This window comes from Hyperolius riggenbachi, chromosome 1 (assembly GCF_040937935.1).
Source record: "Hyperolius riggenbachi isolate aHypRig1 chromosome 1, aHypRig1.pri, whole genome shotgun sequence".
NCBI classification, from domain to species: Eukaryota; Metazoa; Chordata; class Amphibia; order Anura; family Hyperoliidae; genus Hyperolius; species Hyperolius riggenbachi.
Window position 1 is genome coordinate 147,281,667 of NC_090646.1, and position 24,027 is coordinate 147,305,693.

Genomic DNA, 24,027 nt, shown 5'->3' on the forward strand with positions numbered 1-24,027 from the left:
GAGTACCACAAGAGTGGGAAGCGAACTAACCACAGAGGGTCCTAATTGGGATAGGACCCTCATGATGTGAGTGCTTTTATTGTTTTTTTTTCATCACTTCCAATAAATATTTGCCTGAAATGTATCCACTGAGAGTACCTTCTCCTTTTTGTTTTACTGGGTTGCCGAGATAACATCATACAGCACCCAAAACACAGGAGGGGCCTCTGGAGGTGGATTGGAGTTCCTGTTTTACCACATAAATCTTGGCGCTGTGACTGAATATACCATTGTATCTGTGGAGGAGAAAGGGTCCTACCCTTAACACGGCAGCAAAGGTGGTTGGTACAGAAAGAGAAAGGAAGAGGATTGTGTGAATATCCTTGTGGGGCGCCTCTATTCTACTACAAAGCATTAAATACAAGGCGCTTAGTGCTCAAGCACTACATCAATGCGTTCAGGTATACAATATACATAAGAGAAATAAATGTATAGAATGTCTTAAGTTGAAAAACCGCAAGAGAAAGAAATGATGATGATGATGATGATGATAGGTTTATATATACTGTAGATGCAACACTATTCCTTAAAATTCTATATACACTATCATCATCATTTCTTTCTCTTGTGGTTTTTCATATGTCTGTATTTAATAGTACATACCGGTAATACATTTTTACGTACTATTATCTCTATAATATTTAACTTGTTATTGAATCACTATACTTTTAATACTGTTTGGTACACTACATTTCCTTTTAATTTGTTTAATAAAATATAATTTTGTGAAAAAAGTACTGTAATGTGTATTAGGGTAATGGTAAGGTGTGAATTGTGTAGTGCTAGACAACTCTATGAATTGTTTGCACTGTGTTTAATTTAACCACTACCTAACCAGAGTGATTTTCACATCGCGTTCCTCCCATTCATTCGCCAATAACTTTATCAATACTTATCACATTAAAATGATCTATATCATATTTTATTCGCCACAATTTAGGCTTTCTTTGGTTGGTACTTTTTGCTAAAAATTATTATATTTTATATGCATTTTAAAGGGAATAATAAGATAAATAAGGAAAAAAAAAGATTCTTCAGTTTTCAGCCATAACAGTTTTAAAATAAAATGCGCTTTGATACATAAAACCCACACAACTTATTTGCCCATTTGTCTCAGTTATTACGTTTAAATTGTGTCCCTAGTACAATTTAGTTTATCTGGAAATAGTGGTGTATTTTTACCATTTAGTGATTTTTTTTTTAATCTTATAACAATTATGAGCCTTTATTTGCAAAATTAACAGTATTATACCCTCATGACATACAAATTAAAAAGCCCATAAGGTAACTGTTTTTTTTTTTTTTTATGGCGTCTTTTTTGTTTTTTTGTTTTTTTTTTACTATAGTGTATGGTGCAAGGGCTCAAAATGTAATACAAATGTATGTAATGTATGTATGTACGGTATGTATTGGTGTATTAGGGTGCATTTTACTTCAGGATGGCGCAGGAGATCCTAACATGCTTTTACACTGCCACCATTGAATCGATCCTCTGCTTCGCCATCTGGTATGTGGGTGCCACCGCCAGCGACAGGCACAAATTACAGAAAATCATTAGGTCAGCGGAGAGGGTGATTGAGAGACCTCTGCCCTCACTTGACCACCTGTATAACACAAGACTGCGAGCCTTGGCACTGAGGATTGCAAGCGACCTCTCTCACCCAGGCCACTGTTTTTTCACCCCACTTTCACTGGGTCGGAGACTTCGGGCCATCCCCACCAAGACCACCAGACACAAGAACTCGTTCTTCCCGATGGCTGCTAGCTTCCTGAACTCCCTTAATAATCTACCACCCTCTATCAGCGCCCTACCACCTGCATAGGAGCGGTAGATTTCAGTAGTGTGTGTTTCTGTAAGATGAATACTGAGCTATATGTACATCTAATGTTAACTGTAGATTTGTGTATGTCTATATTTGAGTATGAGGTATTACTGTCATTCTAACATTTTTTCCCTGCATTTCTTTCTATGTACTGCTCCATTGTGCCAAACCCAATTCCGGGCTTGACCCAGTCATGCTTGGCGATATAAAATGATTCTGATTCTGATAGATAGATGATTTTCTTATATAAATCATTGGTTGTTACGATAAAAATTGTCAGTTAATTTAAATATATCATATAGGAGACACACACAGTGATATTTGAGAAGTGAAATGAAGTTTATTGGATTTACAGAAAGTGTGCAATAAATGTTTAAACAAAATTAGGCAGGTGCATAAATTTGGGCACCACAAAAAAAGAAATGTAATCAATATTTAGTAAATCCTCCTTTTGCAGAAATTACAGCGCCTAAACGTTTCCTGTTGGTATGATGAGAGTCTGGATTCTGGTTGAAGGTATTTTAGACCATTCCTTTCTACAAAACATCTCTCGATCATTCAGTTTTGATGGCTTCTGAGCATTGAAAGCTCTCTTTAACTCACACCACAGATTTTAAATTACCGTATATTCTGGTGTATAAGACGACTGGGCGTATAAGAAGACCTCCCAACTTTTCCAGTTAAAATATAGAGTTTGAGATTTACTTGGCGTATAAGACCTCGTCTAATGCACACCAAATTTTTTTTTTTAAACATCATATACTGGTGCTTTGTATGAACAGATATTGGTGCTGTACTGTATGTGGTACCCAGTATATAACCGTATACAGGTGATTGACTGGTTGAATTGGACAACTCTCCCTCTCCATAAGCGGACTATACTATGGTCAGCTCTCCCTGTCTCCCTGTTTATCAGAGCGGTATGGGAGAATAGATTGCACTGTGCCCATTAAACACGCCTCTTTCACCCATCTGGCCCGCCCTTGTATCCTGTTTACCTCCTTCTCCGCCTCTCAGATCCCACACATGTGCGCCTGCGCCGCTTCATTACAGTTCTCAGCAGCGAGATCTGAGACGCGGTAACAAGATAGGTAACACGAGTCTAGTTGAAGAGGCGTGTTTTATGGGCACAGCGCAATCTATTTCTTCCATACACTGGGCATCCCAGACCTTGCAGCGTGAGCGGTGAGCTACCCCCCAGCATATGTGGTGGCCGCCGAATCTCCAGCACCCGGTAATTAATCATCAGCATGTTGCGTATGCGCATCACGTATCAGCATCGTGTATCACCCGGCATCAAAGACACCAGGCGTATAAGACGACCCCCGACTTTTCAGAAGATTTTCAAGGGTTAAAAAGTAGTCTTATACGTCAGAATATACTTTATATTCAGGTCTGGGCACTGAGATGGCCATTCCAAAACGTTGTACTTGTTCCTCTGCATGAATGCGTTAGTGAATTTTGAGCAGTGTTTGGGGTCGTTGTCTTGTTGAAAGATCCAGGCCCGGCTGCCAGGTCAAGTTCTTCTGCGCTCCAATCTGCACCTCACAGGGGCGCGCTTACGTCATCGGACATCCTCCGGGCTGTACTGTGCAGGCGCAGTAGTTCTGCGCCTGCGCAGTACAGCCCGGAAGACGTCCGATGACGTCAGCGCGCCCGCGTGGAACGCAGAAGAGCCCGTCGTTGGAGCGCAGAAGAGCCCGACCTGGCAGCCAGCCTGGCCAGGTTGGGTCGGCCACCGGAGACCACCGGGAGTCTGCGGAGCGGCGGCGAGGGCACCTCCTGCCTGCCACAGGCTGGAGGAAGCCCCAGGTAAGATTTTTTTTTCCCACTCCCTGAAACTTCCCTTTAACTTGAACTGAGCTTTTGTGGTCTTCCATCTACTCGATCTGTTCCTAACTGTGAAAACAGACAGCTGAAATCTCTGATACAGCTTTCTGTATCCTTCCCCTAAACCATGATGGTGAGCAATCTTTGCCTTCAGGTCATTTGAGAGTTGTTTTGAGACCCTCCATGTTGCTACTCTTTAGAGAAAATTAAAAGATAAGGGAAACTCACAATTGACCCCCTTTAATACTATTTCTCATAATTGGATTCACCTGTTTATGTAGGTCAGGAGTCACTGAGCTTACCAAGATAATTTAGGTTTTGGAATCAATAAAATGACAACAGTGCACAAATTTATGCACCTGCCTAATTTTATTTAAACAATTATTGCACACTTTCTGTAAATCCCCAAAAACTTAATTTCACTTCTCAAATATCACTGTGTGTATGATATATTTAACTGACATTTTTTATAGTAACAACCAAGGATTTATACAGGAAAATCATGACGATTAACAAGGTTGCCCAAACTTTTGCATCCCACTATATATACACTGTGTGTGTGTGTGTGTGTGTGTGTGTGTGTGTGTGTGTGTGTGTGTGTGTGTGTGTGTGTGTGTGTGTGTGTGTGTGTGTGTGTGTGTGTGTGTGTGTGTGTGTGTGTGTGTGTGTGTGTGTGTGTGTGTGTATGTATATGTATGTGTGTATATGTGTGTGTGTGTGTGTGTGTGTGTGTGTGTGTGTATGTGTATGTATATGTATGTGTGTATATATAATGTATATATATATAGCGGTACAGGAGAAGTTACTGTTATAGTCTGTAGTGGACTACTGTTTGTTTATAATACTGCAATACAGGAAAAGCACTGAGCTTGTATATGTTGGTTGGAGCTTTATACTACAATCCAGATTGCTTGTCTAGGAGTAGCAGAGAGAGCAGAGCTTGGGGTCTGCCCTATTCAAGTTGGACAAGCACTTCTATTCTGGGATGACAGTTTTTTTCTTTAATTACAAAAGGGAGTGTGAACTCTAGCATAAAAAGCCCATTTGGTGCAGTACACACTAGAAGCAAGCCCTGAGTACAGAGGGACACAGACTAAGCGGAGGCAAGAGTCATGGCTATACTTAATAACTGTACTTGCTTAATTTGTACTTTAGAGAGATACTGTAGTTTTGACTTGTATGAAAAGTATATCATTTGACTGCTAAAGTCCAACTGAATATTTTCATATCCCTTTTAAGGGAGCTGACACAACCAGCCACCCTGTTATTAAACTTCTCAAGAACAGAATGTTGCACACTATTCATGTCTGGTATTAATGTGATTTTATTCTTTGGGAATTCTGAATTTGCTATTATTATTTGTGTGCAATGAATGTGGCCTGATATATAAAAATGTCATATTTGGGATTTAAGATTCCCCCCAAATGTAAGGGGTCGCTTAACCTCCAGAGCTGGGGTTGCCCCTGAGTTCCACCCTCAAAACAGGATCCTAAGGAACAGGCTGAAATGTAATCTCAGTTCTCCATTTTAACAACACCTAAGGATTGAAGCTAGCAAGAGAACTCAATCTTGACTGACTTGTGGAACAAAGGAACTTTTCATTTTGCTTGGATTTCCACACAAAAGACAGCTTTCTTCCAAAACCTTAAGAATTAATTTTCTCTGTTCTCCCTTTTATTTTACACTGTGGTCACCGTCTCCACAATTGTTACTTATAATAATTTTCTGTATATATTATTTATATTGCATTTACAATAAAACAACTTAAGGTCATTATTACAGCTACATACCTGATCTGAGCACTGCAGAAAGAAACCTAGCCTTTCTGAAGATTAGCTACCTGAAGTATTGTATTGTTTCCGACGTTGTAGTGTGTTAACAATTTTCTTCGCAGGTTTAGAATAGTCAGAGCAGGTTCATCTGACCTTGTACAAAGGTGGTGGCAGCTACCTGTAATTTTGTGAATTAAAGTGTTTGTGTTGCACGCATGTTCCCTCCTGGCCTGTCTGTTTGCCCAATTCCAGTGGTTTCAGTACATCGATTGCATCTAAGAGATTGGATGGTCTGTGGGTTGAAACAGATTGGAAGGCATTCAGCAGTCTGCCCACTAGGCGGCGTGTGACAGTGTGGACAGTGTAGGTGGTGTGAGTCTGTGACATCATATGCAGGCAATGACCAGGAACACAATTAATTGATCTTTAATAATGTTTCATAGATAGATATGTGCATCACCAGGCATTGCTTAGCAACATGCAGGATGTTTTATTTGTTACGTGTTATATGGTGTATTGTTGGCCCTTTTAATACATGCAGTATTTTTCTTCACAGAAAGAGACGTTTTGTGAGTGTGCTGACCATGTAAGGCATTTGTTTTCCTCCTGTAGGGGTCTGACATTGGTATGCAACTGACTTGTTCACGTAGGTTAGAATCTGCAACAGTTCATATTCCATCCAGTACTTCTTCAGCATCTCACACAGTGTCTGAATGAACCAAGAGCCATTCACTGGACTTCTCCAAGCCAAATACCCTGCAGAGAAAGATCAGAGGCATATACTGTAGGTCATGTTACCAGCCTGAGCCTTTCATTAAAGGTTATTGAGGAAAATTGAAAGTTAAACAATCTTGATAGCATTGGTATTTCACATAGGGCCATCCTTAGCTAAGCAGGCTGCAGGCAGGTTGCAGGCTCACCTGTCACACGGGCACACCTCCTCCTGTGCCAGCATCATTTTGAACTGCCATACACATCCAAGTTTGATTGCCCAATTTTACCACTTACATGTGGTATAAGAGCTTACCTACACAATCTGTTCATAGTTTTTAAAATCTGTTGCCCCTCATACATGAAGATTGTAAAATTGGTCAGTCATTGGCTAATCAAAATAGGATTTCCTAATGCCTCCATGGCAGCACCTACGGGTTGTTGCCCCGCCCACAATCCCCATAGGACAAGTGAATAGATAAGTTAAACCCCACCCTACTACTCCCTGTCTTTGCTTTTCGTCCTCTCCTCGGACAAGTTGGATAGTAGAAGCTGCTGCACTCATACCGGCCATCCCTGCGGGTGGTTTCCATTGCCAGGTTCAGCCTCTCCTGGTGAGCCCTGTACACTCCAATGGTGTGTCTAGTGGCGCGATCCCGTTCTACTGGTCTTGGGGATCATCTTGTCCACGCATGGGCTGTCAGGTAGGAGGCTAATAGCCACCTTTTTGCGGGACAGAACATGTATTTAATTCCGGCTGATAGCCGGCTCTGGCGTGGGTCTCTGCCTCCTTCTGGTTTGCCCTGTGACACGCACCACTTCCGGGTGCGCTCCAACCAGCCTCAGCCTGTGATTGGGCCAAGCCGATCGTCACTTCCGGTTGCGCGGCGAAACCGAAAGCGGGGCGGCAGCCGGCGCAGGTCCACTATTTAGTCAGCGTGGTAATGGGGAGTCGGCATCCACATGCGGAGGTTTGCCCGCAAGGCTCCAGGCCGCCGATTCCCAAGTCCCGAGAGGCGATGGAAGCTTCCACTGCTACTACTTTACAGGTCGGTGTCATTACATCGGTTTTCTCTTTGGGCCTTGTTTTCTTGTGGGGAGCGTTATTTAGTCAGGTAGCATCCTGACACGCAGATATATGTTTGTTTTCAGCATTTATCTATGGCAGAACAGGCTGAGGGGGTGGACGATGTCACCTTGGATACAGAGACCACGCACATAGACCGGCAAGTAATTGTTAGGTAAGGGTGCAGAAGGTGAGTATATTACTTCTAATCACTCAAAAGAGCGCAGAAGAGTAATGGACATTTATTTGTCCCCTGACAGCCCTGCAAGTCAGAAGAATTATGAATACTTTGACTATTACTACAATAGAAGACCAAGATCACCACGAAGATCAGACTATCACTATTATGAGAGATCACGAAGCAGATCTCCAAGAGACTATAGACGTTCTCACAGACACAAACATTCAAAACCCTGCTGGGCATGCGGAAGAACTCCTCTACCCGGGAAATTAGTCTGTCAGGATTGTTTCACACAGATGTCTGCGGACCAACAACAGCCTGTAGAAGTATCTGAATTGATTAAAAAAGCCGTTCAGGATTCCATGGCGGAATACGTGGCTAAACTACCTCAAGCAAATGACTCAGACATCCCTTCTACTGCTCCCCAACAGGAAGAAGATGAGGAATTCGAAGAGAGTCAATCGGGATTTGACTTTGCCTTGGTTGAACTTTGTCAAAGCGGTTAAAGTGAACCTCCGGACTAAAAATCGACTCAGCACCACTGAAAAGGCCTGGTGTTTCTATAACAGTTTCACAGCATCAGAACTTTGTTTCTCTTATACAAGCCTCATTTTTAGCTGCACAGAAGAAAACTGCCCGGGCTTTTTTCCCCTGATGCTGTGCAAAGCATGATGGGATTTCTGATGTTGTTGCTCTCGTTCTGCTGTTTTGGTGCAATTTTTTTTTTTTTTTTTTACAATTTGAATTTGACATTTGAAGCCTAGCGTGTGCAGCTGGGAGAGGTAATCAGGACACAGGACAGTTGGAACTGTGTCTCATGCTCCCTGTCACATCCTTTCAACCAAAAAGATGGCTGCCCCCATGACAAAGATGGCAGCCTCCATGAATCACAAACAATTGCCTGTTCTTTTAAAACAGGGTGCGTAAGAGATTATATTACCTATCTATTCTAATTAACATAACTAATGTAACTTGATGACAGTATGTTTGTTTAGGCTGAAGTTCCCCTTTAAGCAGGCTATAGAATGGGAAGAAGGTGAAGAACAGGAGGAAAAGCAGAAGAAAGTTTACTATAAACATTTAAAAAAATCCTCGACTGCTTTTCCCTTTATGGATGAAATCGCTGAAATTATTCAGGAAGAGTGGACTAAAGTCGAGAAAAAGGCTACCCTAAACAACAGGCTCGCTAAATTATATCCACTACCAGAGAAGAAAACAAAGTCCTTAGACGAGGTTCTGTCAGTGGACGCCTCGGTTATGAGATTAGCCAAACATGTGACACTCCCAATTGACGACGCAGTATCTTTCAAGGAACCAAGCGATAGAAAGATTAATGCAGATCTTAAAAAATTATATACGGTTATGGGAGGAGCCATGAGGCCAGCAGTTGCCCTAACCTCAGTGAGTAGAGCTGTTAGAGCCTGGACTGAAAACCTTCAGACCGCAATTGCTACCGACGCAGACAAGGAAACGCTAATTAATGTCCTAGAAGAATTTAAACTGACAGCAGATTTCGTCGGAGAAGCGGCTATAGACCTGGTTAGATCAATTGCAAGATCAATGTTATATGGAGTAAAAGCCAGGAGGGCTCTATGGTTCAGATCATGGTTCGCGGATCCTATGTCAAAACAAAACTGGTGCAAGATTCCGTTTGACAGAAAGTCACTCTTCGGCGACAGGATAGATTCAGCGATTTCCAAAGTCACCGGAGGGAAGTCAGGGTTAATACCCCAAGATCGCAAGACGAAAAAGCCGTTCCCTTCCCATTAAGGCCGTTTTCAACAGACGAGATATCGTAATGCAAGAGCATATTGACCAGGCAAAGAATTTCGCAAAAATTGGCAGGGGGGTCAATTAACTCTGCAACGACTGAATAAGCAAAAAACAACACCAGCTGCTCCCAGTACATCAAAGGGGTTTTGATGGTGTGTCCGCCCAGGTGTGCCCAGTGGGAGGAAGGCTCCAATGGTTCGGACACATTTAGGCGAAGCATATTCAGAATCCCTGGGTGCTGGAGACAATTACTCAGGGGCATCGTTGGAGTTTCATAAACAAACCTCCCCCAGATATTTTTGTGGCAACGAAAATTCCAATATCGAGCGAGAAAAGACAGATACTGGAGATATACATTCAAGAGTTAATCTCAAAGAGGGCCGTAACACAAGTACCAATAAAAGAAAGAGGGAGGGGTGTTTACTCACCCCTATTTTTAGTGGAGAAAAAGTCAGGAAAGCTGAGACCAGTTCTGGACCTCAGAATACTAAACAGACATATAAGATCACATCATTTCAAAATGGAATCTTTGCAGTCTATAATCCTATCAGTGGAGCAGGAAGACTGGATGTTATCCGCGGACCTAGAGGACGCGTACCTACATATCCCTATCCATCAGGATTTCCAGAGATATCTACGGTTCTGCGTGGGAGAGCTACACCTACGGTTTACGTGTCTCCCTTTTGGAATAAGTACTGCCCCCAGGGCATTCTCCAAAGTATTAGTCCAGGTAATAGCCCTACTTCGTCTGAAAGGACTGAGGACACATCATTACCTGGACGACATACTCCTATCCTAAGACATGCACTTGATTCTATCTCAGAGGACACTTCTCTTGACTACCCTCCAAACCTTCTGCTGGCGGATAAGTTGGGAGAAAAGTCAGCTTACTCCGGTGCAAGATATGGTGTTCTTAGGAGCAAGATTCAAAACCGTTTACAACTCGGTAGGTCTGCTGGAGGAAAAGATACACACTATAATACAAAAAATACGACAGGTGAAACATATCCGAACGTGGAGAGCGAGACAATGCCTCAGCCTCCTGGGAGTTCTATCATCAAAGATACCCATGGTCCCATGGGCTCAGTGGCACATGAGAATTTGTCAGTGGGAATTCCTTACCCAATGGGACGGTATCAACATGAATCAAGATGTTTTCCTAACACAATCAATGAAGGAGATCCTCCTTTGGTGGGAAAGCAAGTCAAACCTATCGAAAACCCAGACGATAGTCAAACAAAAAACATTAGTACTAGCAACAGATGCAAGCAACAAAAGTTGGGGGGCATTCCTTGCAGCAGCAACAGTTCAGGGGACTTGGCACAGGAAGGAATCAAGGGAAGCAACCAACATCTTGGAGATGAGGGCAGCTTACTATGCTCTTTGTCATTTCCTGCCGACCTAATACAACAAGTCGGTCATACTAAGGATGGACAACAGAACAGCAGTAGCTTATGTCAACAGACAAGGGGGCACAAGGAGCTGGAAATTACTAATGGAGACGGCACGGATTATAGATCTAGCAGAGAACAATCTAGCAGATTTGAAAGCCCTGTACATTCCGGGGATTCAGAACACGAAAGCGGATTTCTTGAGTCGCAGCAAGCTATGCCACAACGAGTGGTCCTTGAACCAGAAAATCTTCGACAAATTCTGCAAGAAATACGGGAGGCCACAGATAGATCTAATGGCAACCCCCCAAAATGCAAAATGTCAGAGGTTCTTCTCCCGCTGGAAGACTCCCGCAGCAGAAGCGACGGATGCAATTTCTGCACCTTGGAACTTCGATCCAAGATACGTTTTTCCGCCTGTCCCCATGGTGAGCAGACTACTCAGGAGAATATCCCGAGAGACAATGGAAGTGATAGCGGTGATTCCATACTGGCCGCATCGGCCTTGGTTTTCCCAGTTATGGAGATTGAAGATACAGGCTCTGTGGAGAATACCAGTGGAAACGGACATGTTACAGCAGGGGCCGTTTTTGTACACCCCAACCCGCACAAATTAGCTTTGACGGTATGGCTGTTAAGGGGAAAAAACTAAGGGATGCAGGATGTTCGGACGAAGTCATTGGAACACTGTTAAAAGCTAGGAAAGCTAGGAAAGAAACAAACCGAACTTATCATGCGATCTGGAATAAATTCACAAATTTCGCCAACCAGCAACAGTTTGACCCACTGCATCCGGAAGTACATCAGATACTACAGTTTCTACAAACAGGATTGGAGAAACAACTAGGATATTCAACTCTTAGGTGCCGAATGACAGCTATCTCATCACTAACAGGGCATAAATGGGCAACCGAACCATTAGTGTGTCAATTTCTGAAAGCAGTCATGAAAATTAAACCTCCACTACGAAATAGGTTTCCAAAATGGGATCTGCCCATAGTTTTGGATGCACTTTCAGGTTCCCCTTTCGAGCCTCTGGAAAACAGCACACTATGGCATCTTACCCTAAAGGCCGTGTTTCTATTAGCAATAGCTTCAGCCAAGAGGGTGTCGGAACTGCAGGCCATCGGAATTAAAGAACCCTCTCTAAACTTTTTTCCAGATAGAGTAATCATACGCCTGGTTCAGCAATTTGTTCCCAAGGTGTCTACTGTGTTCCATTTCAACCAGGAATGGACACTGCCTACATTCCAGACCACAGATCCGGAAGAGCCCCACAGATTGGACGTGTCACGAGTACTTAAACAGTACCTAAAATTGACAGAAACCTTTAGAAAATCAGACAGACTATTTATCATCGCGTCAGGGTATAGGAAAGGAGAGGCAGCATCATCTAGATCTATATCATCCTGGATTGTAAAGGCAATTGAGACTGCTTACAGAGTCAGTAATCTAGAGCCCCCACAGGAGTTGAAAGCCCACTCCACTAGATCCATGTCTACTTCGTGGGCAGCATATTCTAGAGTTTTGGCAGAGAAAATCTGCCAGGCAGCTAGCTGGAGTTCTGTCCATACATTTATGCAGCACTACAGAGTCGATCCGGCAGCAAATTCCACTATTGACTTTGGTAGAGCTGTTCTTTCTGTTCCCAAACCTGTGTGACGCATGCAATACTAATGCCTATGCATATTCTTATACTTATGTTTGCTTGTCAATTTTTTGTTGTTTTGCACTGTAATAAAATAATACTTTTTTGTGCACCAGCAATATTTGCCCTCCCTTGGTTCTATTGTTTAGCTAGTTATATCCCGTAGGTGCTGCCATGAAGGCATTAGGAAAACGGAAAATTGTATACTTACCTATCGGTAATTTTCCTTTCCTGTTGCATCCATGGCAGCACATAGGACCCACCCTATTGCTCGGTGAGGTCGAAAAGAGAACAGACAGGAAGTAGTAGGGTGGGGTTTAATTTATCTATTCACTTGTCCTATGGGGATTGTGGGCGGGGCAACAACCCGTAGGTGCTGCCATGGATGCATCAGGAAAGGAAAATTACCGATAGGTAAGTATACAATTTTCCGTTATGCGTACTAAGCTTTATACCTCAGAGAAGCGAATTGATAGCTCTGCTCCTGCTGAACATATCATTTTCTACTTTATTTGCTTAGCTTATAGTACACTTTCCACACAATGGGGTCGATACATAAAAGGCTGTGCGGAAAAAAAATTTGGTCGGGAAAATTCTGTATTCGATATTTTAGACTTTTGTGTGCCAATTCATAACAATTTTCACAGGTGCGGTAGAAGTTCGGTAAATTACCGAAACCCATTGACAAAAACCTTTGTGGTAACAGCAGAACAGTATTTAGTGTCTCTGTGTTCTTACAAGCTGTTTCGTGCAGTGAGGGCATTGAGGCATCCCGATATCCCTTTAGATGTACATGTTTTGTTATACTGCCTCTGCTTGCTCTGAATCTGTCTATTAGTCTTAACATTTTATTAAATTGCCATAGCTTACATTAACTTCAAGAAACTTTACACATGCCATGCTTAGGTGATTTTCCCCATTAGTTCCTACACATCTTCAAACAGGAACCCAAGAGGTTAAACAGCCGAAGGTATTTATGGGAAGCCTGTTTTGTGCCAATCGCTCTGCTGCTGCCTGGGGGGTTTAAATTATTGCCCCACCTGAGAAGTCTGCGGGTCCTATCAGATTCCATCATTGAAACTTGCAGGAGAAAGGGCTGTTTCTGTTGGCTCCCTGCTCCTGTCAGTCACAGCTGCCTCTGCTTCTGCTTGTGAATCACGGCTCCCAGCACAGTCTCCTCTCACATATTTTTTTGTGGCTTTACCACTAGAGATGACTCGAACCTAAGATCTTGGGTTCGCGGACCGCGGACGCCAACTTCTGCAAAAGTCTGTGAACTGGCAAACTCTGCAAACCACAATAGACTTCAATGGGCAAGCAAACTTTAAAAACTACAAACAACACTGTTTCTGGCCGACAAAAATAATGGAAAAGATGTTTCAAGGGGTCTAACACCTGGAGGGAGGCATGGTAGAGTGGGATACACGCCAAAAGTACCGGGGAAAATTATGGATTTGACGCAGAGCAGGGTTATAATCCCTAAAGGGCAGAAATCACATTGCATTCCTAAATTGGAGGCATGAAGCACTTGAAAACATCTTGCGTGTGTATACATGGAGCAGGTAGTGTAAGTAGTGTACTGCTTCACACTGACACACCAAACTCACTGTGTAACGCACCGCCACAAACAGCTGTTTGTGTAGTGATGGTCGTACTGGTGCACACCAGGACAAGAGTGCAGGCGATGGCGGTTTTCCAGCCCATATGGTCGGGCTAAGTTAGCTCAATGACAGAACAACAGTGACTGTCCAGCTGATCGAATTTGGTCTGTCCTCAATGAAACAACGACTTTATCATCTTCGGTGTGCCCCCCAACACACTCATAAAGGTCATTGCTTCATTGTGATACGCAAGCCCCTTCATTGCAGCAAATAATGATCACGAAAGGGGAATTGACACATGTACATGCCTTTTGGGTTTTTTTTGCACCCGCAGTGCAGCCAGAAAAATTAGTCATGTACACGCACCAGAAAAAATATCCTTTTTGTTAGCGGCTGGCAGCCGCCTTAAAAATTCAGGAATCCATCTGGAGTCCTGGACCCTGTTGGTGGTAACGGAGAAGGCAAGCGGCCTGCAGGCAGAGATACTGTGTGGGGACTGACTTAGTCTTCGGGTGGGCAGGCAGTCACACGGCGTGCAGGCAGAGATGCTGTGTGGGGACTGACTTAGTCTTCTGGCAGGCAGTAGCTCTCCGGGATCCATGCCTCATTCATTTTAATAAAGGTAAGGTGCTGAACACTTTTTTGAACTAGGCGACTTCTCTTCTCAGTGACAATGCCTCCAGTTGCGCTGAAGATCCATTCTGACAGGACGCTAGAGGCGGGGCACGCCAGAAGTTTCGATGGCAAATTGTGACAGCTCTGGCCACAACAGGTCAAGCCTGCACACCCAATAGTCCAGGGGTTCATCACTGCTCAGAGTGTCTATATTCGCACTTAAGGCCAGGTACTCGGCTACCTGCCGGTCGAAGTGTTCTTGGATGGTGGATCCGGAACGGCTGAGGCGATGCGTTGGACTAAGGAAAGTACGCATGTTTGACATCACCATCAGATCGCTAGAGTTAAATCACAAACACAGTGAAAATATATGCAATGGTAAGACAAAGTGTGGGCCTGGCACAGTACAGCAACTAGGCCCAGCTGCGACAGGGCTGTATCTGTGCCTGTCTGTGGTCACACACACACAGAAAAAAACAGATTAGAAGAATATTAGCTCTCAAAAGAGCTTTTTGTGGGGTGCTTTCAGCAACAACACTGAGCGAGGAGCAAGCTAACTAGCCTAACTAACGCTTTCCCTATCTTCAAATGTCTCTCCCTTCCTCTCACTCTAGCGAGATCAGCAGACTGATAACATTTCCGATGCTGCATCAATTTTATAAGGGGGGGCAGGTGGTCCGTGGGTGAGTACAGCCTGATTGGCTGCCGTGTGTCTGCTGACTGTCATGTAGAGGGTCAAAGTTTAGCCCAATGATGAGGTATAGGAGGTGGGTCAAACGCGCTATGTGTCCGCTACCCGCCGCGGGCGCGGGTAGCTGATATCCACGTGAACTACCCGCCGGGCGAACCGTGCGGGCCATCTCTATTTACCGCATGTTGTAGGCTTTATGACTTGACATTTGCTGGCATGTGTTGAGGTATTTACTGCACAAGTCGGTAATTTACCTTACTGCTCGGTATTTTCATGCGGTAACAGCCTTTATGAATTGCCATTTATCTAAATGATCGGTAGTCAGCTGTTTTCTACATTACTGAATGCGGTAATGCTTAATGAATCGACCCCAATATGTTAATTTGTCAACCACAATCTTATCAATTAGCAGTTCAAGTGCGAAGTTTAAATATGAACACTACTAGCGTTATTCTGAAAACTAGACAGTAGTAGTGCCTTGAGAACACCACCTGTTATGTGCCACATACTTATGAGCTAATGCGTGTGTTGCTACTGTAACCAAGGTTGCCAACCTAATTTCTATTTTTTCACAAACAAAAGTCCCCAAAAATCTGGACACCTAAAATTTTGGAGCTCAATTGTGGGTGTGGTTACACATTTTAAGGCAAAATTAATGGATACAATTGGCTAGCGCTGTGTCCCCTGAAGGCCTGTTTCTGGCGGAAGCGATGCACTACATCACTAGTGCTGGTTTACAGTGTGAAACCAACCTCAGGATAACCCTCCCCTATCTGTGCTTAAAGCGGACCTGAATTCAGAACTTCCTCTCTGCTCTAAACAATTAGCAACAACATAATGACCTTTAGGCTTTGTTCACACCTAAAATCGAAATCGCTGATGCCAGCGATTTTTGATTTTTTTGTGCGTTTTTTTTCCTCCGCAAGCCTCCCCCCCCCCCCCCCCCCCCAACCCGGCGCTTACTTGCATGCTTCAATTTAGTGTAAAGCGCTTTTCAAAGCGTTTTTGCATAGCGATTAGGAGCTCTTTGACCCAGAAATGAATAAATACAACGTATTTATTCATTATTCATGAACGCGCAAACGCAATTGCAGCACAAAGCGATTTTGTGAGCGTTTTGTGCTTTTCCTATACCTTCCATTGTAGCAAAATTGCCCTAAAAAAATGGTACAGGCAGCGCTTTCCTGAGTGGATCAGAAACGAATCGCTCAGATGTAAACTATCCCATAGGGATTCATTGCACAAGCGTTTTTAGGGTGATTTTGAAAATCGCTGGTGTCGGTACAAATCCTGCAGTATATATGCAGTGTGTCTACTTCCTTCTTTCATGGAAGCAGACATAGGGTTAACATCTCTGCTGTGGCAGAGGAGATTTCTGAGCCGACACAGCTGACTAGTTCAAATTACAGTGGTGATTAGTCAAAGATGAGGGGGAATTAGACAGGCTAAACTCTCTAAATACATACAGGGTGCATTTCTCTGTTTTCCTTCTGTCCTGTGCAAGAGTTCAGGTCCATTTTAACCCTAACCACCCCCAAAGCCTGGAGTTCGGAGTCAATGTAGCAAAGCTCTAGTGCATACGGCCCCTAGTGAGCCAGGGGATGTAAGGGCCAGTTCACACAGGTTTCTGGTGGCATCTTAAATGCTGTTCTGCAAGCCTACAGAAAAGTGTTTAGTGGATTTTGACATCTTTTAGCGGCAATCAACATTTTTCATCCCCGTTGGGGGACAGGGGAGTGCAACAGTTAGCTTCCAGGCTCCCCTGAAAGACCAGAAAATAGGGATAAAAATGTGGTATTTGTGCAAAACTATAGTAAACAACGGTGCTGGCTGGGTTAAATGATGAGCACCGCAGCGGCAGTAAACATTGTGCAAGCGCCCATGTTAATCCCGCCCCTAAAGCCTTTTCTTAGTGCTCATTTTTTTTTTAATTATTATTGTTATTTAGTTCTTATATAGCACCAATATCTTATGCAGCGCTGTACAGAATTTTATATATATATATATATATATATATATATAGTCTTATCACTTAACTGTCCCTCAGAGAGGCTCACAATCCAATCCCTACCATAGTCATATGTCTGTGTATTTATCATGTAGTGTAGGTATTGTATTAAAGGGCCAATTTAAGGGGGAAGCCAATTAACTTATTTGTATGTTTTGTGGGATGTGGGGGGAATGCAGAGTGCCCAGAGGAAACCCACGAAGACACGGAGAACATTCAAACTCCTTGCAGGTGTTAACCTGGCTGGGATTCAAACTGGGGACGCAGCGTTGCAAGGCAAGAGAGCTAACCACTACGCCACTGTGCTGCCCGTGCATGTTAATTTACTAAATGTCTGAACAGCATCTCTGTCTCCCCTAAGGGAGAATTAGAAAATGTGGGTGCCGTCATAGGCTCTCAAATTAATAGCTGAGATTAGTCATTTCTGAAACTAGCCTGCTATTTGGAGCCACAGTTTGAGCTGGCCACTATTTATGTCGGGTGCCTATGGCAGTGTCCAAATTTCCAGATTTCTCCTGAGGGCTGGTGCACACTGCAAGAGCTTTTCTAAGCGCTTTGTGATTGTAAAAGCTCTTGCTAATGCTATCCTATGCGTGTGTTCTCACTGAAGCGATGTGATTTTGTAAAAGTCCCCCATAGCATTGCATTAGCCAGACCTTTTAAAATCTCTAGCGTTTAAAAAGCTCTTTTAGTGTGCACCAGCCTCAGAGATGCTGGTGGTCAGACATAACATAATGTGCATAAGCAAGCACCAAAAAAAGTGCATGCTCAGAAGAACAATCACATCTGACAGCAGGATAATACAGATCAAAGTGTCAGTAATAAGTTGAGTGATTACATAACGACCAGCAGTGAAAGTTAACATACTTTAACATAAGTTAACATACGTTAACGTACGCAGCGCCATCGTCACGTGACACTGGTCACTGCCTTCTCCTCTGCTCTGTACTTCCTGATTAGCGGAAGCACAGTGAGCGGCGGAGAAATCAGAGACCAGTGTCACGTGACGATGATGCTGCGCGCAATCGCCTGGAATGCAGGAAGAAGGTGTGCAGTTCCTCTCCGCCCACTGATGCTCGATTCTGTTTGCTGCTGCTAATTTGGAGGGGGAAGCGCCAGAAGGAGGGGGACTCAGGTGAGGGAGGTGGCGGGGGTCTGGCCCCCCTCCCTGTCGCTGTCTCTCCTTCCAAGCTTCCCCCATACTGGGGGCAACTATGCTATACTGGGGGTGACTATACTAGCTATATTGGGGGCAACTATACTACCTACACTGGGGGCAACTATACGAATGCGGGGCAACTTTTCTAGCTATACTGGGGGTGACTATACTACTTACACTGCGGGCAACTATACTAATACTGGGGAAACTAACTGGGGGCAACTATACTAGCTATACTGGGGGCAACTATACTAGCTATACTGGGAGCAACTATACTCTCTCTGCCTTTCTGATGTCCCTTTATGCTGTTTCTGCTCTCTCTCTCTCTCTTTCTGCTCTCTCTCTCTCTCTGCCTTTCTCTCTGCATATATGCTGTCTCTCTCTCTCTCTCTGCCTTTCTGCTGACTCTCTCTTTCTGTGCCTCCTCTCTCTCTCTCTCTCTCTCTCTGCTGCCTCTATCTGCATTTCTGCTGTCTCTCTCTTTCTCTCTCTCACCTCTGCTCTCTCTCTCACCTCTGCTCTCTCTCTCTCTTCCTTTCTGCTGTCTCTCTCTCTCCCCCTGCCTTTCTGCTCTCTCTCTCTCTCTCTCTCTCTCTCTCTCTCTGCCTTTCTGCACACTCTCTCTCTCTCTCTCTCTCTCTCTGCCTTTCTGCTCGCACTCACTGCCTTTCTGCTCACACTCTCTCTCTCTGACTTTTTGCTGTCTCTCTCTCTCTCTCGCTCTCTCTGCCTTTATGCTCTCTCTCTCTCTCTCTCTCTCTCTCTCTCTCTCTACCTCTCTCTCTGCCTTTCTGCTCGCACTCTCTACCTTTCTGCTCGCACTGTCTCTCTCTGTCTTTCTGTTGTCTCTCTTTCTTTCTGCCTGCTTTCTCTTTCTCTCTCTCTCTGTCTTTCTGCTGTCTCTCACTCTCTGCCTTCCTGCTGTCTCTATATCTCTATCTCTGCCTTTCTGCTCTCTCTGCCTTTCTGCTCTCTCTGCCTTTCTGCTCTCTCTCTCTGCCTTTCTGCTCACTCTCTTTCTCTCTCTCTCTCTGCCTTTCTGCTGTCTCTCTCTCTCTTTCTGCTGTCTCTCTCTCTCTCTCTCTCTCTCTCTTGCTCACTCTCTCTGCCTCCCTGCTGTCCCTCTCTGCCTTTCTGCTCTCTCTCTCTTTGCGGTCTCTCTCTCTGCCTCTCAGCTTTCACTCTCCCTCTCAGCTGTGTCTCTCTGCAGTCTCTCTCTCTCTGCATGTCTACTGCCCTCCCCACACACGGGCACCCTTCTCCTACCCACTGGCACCCCCCTCCTGCACATTGTCACCCTCTCCCACCCACTGGAAGCCTCCTGCAAAATCTGGGGTGTGGCTTAATGCCACACAGGGGGCATGGCTTAAGTTTTCCTGTCACTACCTAAACTGGAGGGCACCTGTGCCTGAGGCACTCGCAATCTAATCCCTACCATAGCCCTAGTCTAATGTCCCACCATTGCTAAGTTCATGTAAATTTGGCTCCACCTGTGACCACACCCACATTGTGGATGACTCCGACCCCCCATTTTTGCCCCCCCCCCCCCCCCAGAAAATTCTCTGCGGACGCCCATGATTAGGAGGAAGGGTTAGTATTACACTACAACAACAATATCAAACGCTCAAGTATTCCTTTAAACTGGTGTTCAACCCTAAATAAGAGGAGCCTTAGTGTAATGAAATTACATATAGCTAGGCCATAGTTTCACACTAGTCTCCTTAAAAACATAGTTTTAGGCATTAGAAGAGAGGATTAGTGTTAAGAGGGGGGGTTAGTGTTAGGTATCAGGAGAGGGGTATTAGGGTTAATGGCGCCAACTCATGAGTAGTGTTGATCATAATGGATAATCTCGCTTTTGTGAAATATCACATGCCGGTAGTTTTTCACAATTACAATCTTCATTGTAATCACAATTTTGCATGTAATCTTGATTTCGTGTAATATCATAATTTACACAAAATAATGTTCACGGAATTCACTAGTGCTTTGAACATATTTTTGCATAAAATAGCATATGTGTGATAATTCATGGGCATGCATGCAAAACTTCATAGTCACCAAATGCATTTAAGTCAATGGGCATTTTCATATAGCTGAATATTTTACAAGACAATGCAGAATTGCGCAATATAATTACAATTACTTGCAAAACTAATTTTTCAATAGTTTGAAATTTCACATAACGATTTTGCAGCTTAATTGCGTATTTCTCACTGCTCATATGTTGCTGGTCAAAGGAGGACTTTATTAGAGATCTGTTGCCTATCCGACATAGACAAGTTAGCCATTGTTGTGTGAATATTTTATTATGAAAGGTTTTGTGTTTATTTGGTTTAATATTTTCAGTTTGAATTGGAGCAAGTTTGGATGGAAGTTAATGGAATTGTTTCCATTTTGGTTATGTTATGGTTTAATAAACCTTCAAAACCCCATTAAAGCAGACAATGGTCTTTTAACTACATACTGTGGTCGTGCTCATTTTCTTCATGGAATTAGAATCTTTAGATTACTTAATAGAATGGGGAGTGTATTTCCATGCAACAACAGAACTAAAAGCAGCATCTATTCTATACATTTATATTACCTGGAGGTGTGGAATAATGATACAGATTGTCGGCTTCCTTAGGTATTATAGTAACATTTTCCTCAGCCTCTTTGCTGCAAACAATCGCTCCATGGTCAATCTGGCCACCTCTGCAAGCCTGTCATAACACCACAAGACAACAGTTACCTTATATAGTTATATCAATGGCCTACTACATTTTATAGAACTATCTAGACAGCAAACCTTTCTATCACAGTTTTATTATAATAATCTTAATATTTGTTACACTGGTAAGCATATTATTCTGCTTTTTTTGTCTCCTCCTTATAATTCTGGTACAAGCCTTTTCCATTTCACTGCTTTGAGAGACTGGGTCTTAGCTGCCCCTTTTGTGCCACATCCAGGTGATCTTTCATTACTGGGAGAACAGATTATTCCTTTACACTTGCTAATACCCTATCATAGCACTTATTTAACACCACGGATAGCCCCATAACTATCCACCATATTTTAATGAACTATATAACACTGGCATAGTGGTTTTTACTAAATGGTTACCACTATGCATTACAATTATGGTGTATATTTGTGTAAAGAATGCAGCCCTTTTGTTCTGTATATACCTATTACTATACAGTATTGGAATATGATGATTATTGTTATTACTCTTATTGTGTATGTGTCTGATGCAGCCTTTTTGTCTCTGGTTTGCAGTTATATACCCCTGTTTATTGCCTGATGAAGCAGGCCATATCTGCGAAACGCGTTGCAACTTTGGGGAGTATGTCAATAAACTTATGTCATTATGAAATTGACAGTTTTTGTGTCTGCTTTTAGGAGGTAAGTCCACCACTGCCTTACAAGCATTTTTTAACAATTTCAGTTTAATCCATTCTTATGGCGCCTCTGTTTTCTATATACAAGATTTGTGTCCACCCCTGGTGGAGGGTGGATATACCCGCTTCTTTTCCGATCTACAGAGAGTGACTTCTTAATCAGATCGAATCTCCTCCCCTGCTTATACAGTGGTTGCCTATGAGGTAACTCTGGTTTGTGAGTATTCCTTTTCTTACTCTTTAAGATTCACCAATTACCAGTATGTACTACACTATATTAGGCTCTCGGTGGTACCCTATTTGTATTTGTATAGCGCTTTTCTCTTCTCAGATTCAAAGCACTCAAGAGCTGCAGCCATTAAAGGGGAACTGAAGAGAGAGGTACATGGAGGCTGCCATGTTTATTTCCTTTTAAGCAATACCAGTTGCCTAGTGTAACGATTGGTGTCCGCACACAGAGAGAATCTGATTATTGGTGATCTGCAGTATCACCAAGAATGCAGATATATACCTGATTATTGATGATCTGCAGAATCACCGATAATACAGATATATAGGTAACCTCTGGACACCTTCTGGTATGTGAGTGTTTGGTGCAACAGTAGTACTTTGAGTAATGCACCTGCTGAGCAGGTGAAAACAGACAGTAAAGAGACACTGCTCTGGGAGCACAGGAACCTTCCAGCAGCCTGAGGCTCTCCAAGGGGAGGAGTCAGGCTGGGAACAGGAAGGGCCAGAGAGTGAGTGACACCTAAAGGTGAATGTCACTATCTGATCTGGAGACTATCTCTTGAGGGAAGAGATAGCTCTCGAGGTCGGGCACGCCGGGTCGGCAACACTCTGACAGATAAAGTACAAAGACAGAAGGCTGATTCAGTATCCAAGTCAAGCAGGGTCTGGCAACGGAATATCAGATATGCAAGGTACCGAATCAGAAGACAGAGGAGTAGTCAGAAAAGCTATAAGTCATAACATATATCAAACAATGCCTATTCTGGGTGCGAGGTCCTTGGTCTCAGCACCCCAGAACTAGTCTGAAGTATACACAGAAGATACTACAGTTCCCTAGACTGGGTGCGAGGTCCGTAGTCTCAGCACCCTGGAACTAGTCTGAAAGATAACACAGATGGTAGTACAGTTCCCTAAGCTGGGTGTGAGGTCCTTGGTCTCTACACCCTGAAACTAGCTTGAAGAATAACACAGATGATAACACAGTTCCCTAAGCTGGGTGTGAGGTCCTTGGTCTCTACACCCTGGAACTAACTTAAGCATAAACAGAATACAATTCAAATAATCTGGCTAAGTGTGAATTCCCAGGTCACCCGGTTCAAACACACTGAAGGATCTGACTAAGTCTGAGTGCTTCCATGTAGTGATCGCTACGGCAGACAACTTGCAAGTGACCAGCAGGAACTATATATGGAGTAGTGCTCTCCAGCACCACCCCTAATTGCTTAACCAATAGTATCCTGCTCTGGAGTCAGCTGATCGGCGTGGTCAGCTGATTCTTCCTGCTTAGTATAAGAATTCTGCCTCTCACCGCGCGCGCGTGTATTCCTAAGCCTATGTGCACTAACAGACTCAGCCACACCAGACACACGCTGCCGCGTGCAAACTGCTGTGCTGGACGCGTGCAAACTGCTGCGCTGGACGCGGAACCAGCCGCCTTACTGTTGTTGCATGCGGCGGCTTTTCCGCGTTCTGCCCTGCTATCAAACACACGCTTCCGCGTGCAAACCGCCGCACTGGACGCGGAATCAGCCGCCTGCTCAGTAGCACATGCGGCGGCTTTTCCGCGATCTCTCACACCTAGCAGCCCTGCTGATCCTCTGCCTCTAATACTATTAGCCATAGCCTCTGAACAAGCATGCAGCAGATCAGGTGTTTCAGACTTTAAAGTCGGATCTGACAAGACTAGCTGCATGCTTGTTTCTGGTGTTATTCATATACTACTGCAGAGAAATAGACCAGCAGGGCTGCCAGGCAACTTGTATAGTTTAAAAGGAAATAAACATGGCAGCCTCCATATACCTCTCTTCAGTTCCCCTTTAAGGGTGCACTCAAGGGGTTAGGAAGTCTTGCCCTAGGACTTCTTACTGAATAGGTACTGACCCTAGCCAGGATTCAAGCCCTTTTCTCTCATGTCAAATGCAGAGCCCTTAAACAGTACTCTAATAAACTGAACTAAAAATGTTATTTATTTTACTTGTAAAAAAAAAGAAGTTATTTATACAGTGATCTATAAACATTTGCTCCTTTTGAGTTACTTAACGGTGCCCAATAAACGGTACAATATTTTCATCAGATGCGATCGTTTTACGCAATATTGATAATC

General features: G+C 43.7%; 1 protein-coding gene across 1 annotated transcript in view; it reads right to left on the reverse strand.

Annotated features, from left to right (window-relative positions):
* Positions 1 to 5,874: 5,874 nt before the first annotated feature.
* Positions 5,875 to 24,027, reverse strand: part of LOC137567913 (caspase-3-like) — a 134,710-nt gene continuing 116,557 nt past the window's right edge. Inside the window, exons 6-7 of the mRNA XM_068278715.1 lie at positions 20,896 to 21,013; positions 5,875 to 6,220 (exon numbers count right to left, since the gene is read on the reverse strand). Coding sequence (XP_068134816.1) covers positions 6,015 to 6,220; positions 20,896 to 21,013 — 324 coding nt within the window. The 3' untranslated portion in view covers positions 5,875 to 6,014. The remainder of the gene's footprint in view (positions 6,221 to 20,895; positions 21,014 to 24,027) is intronic.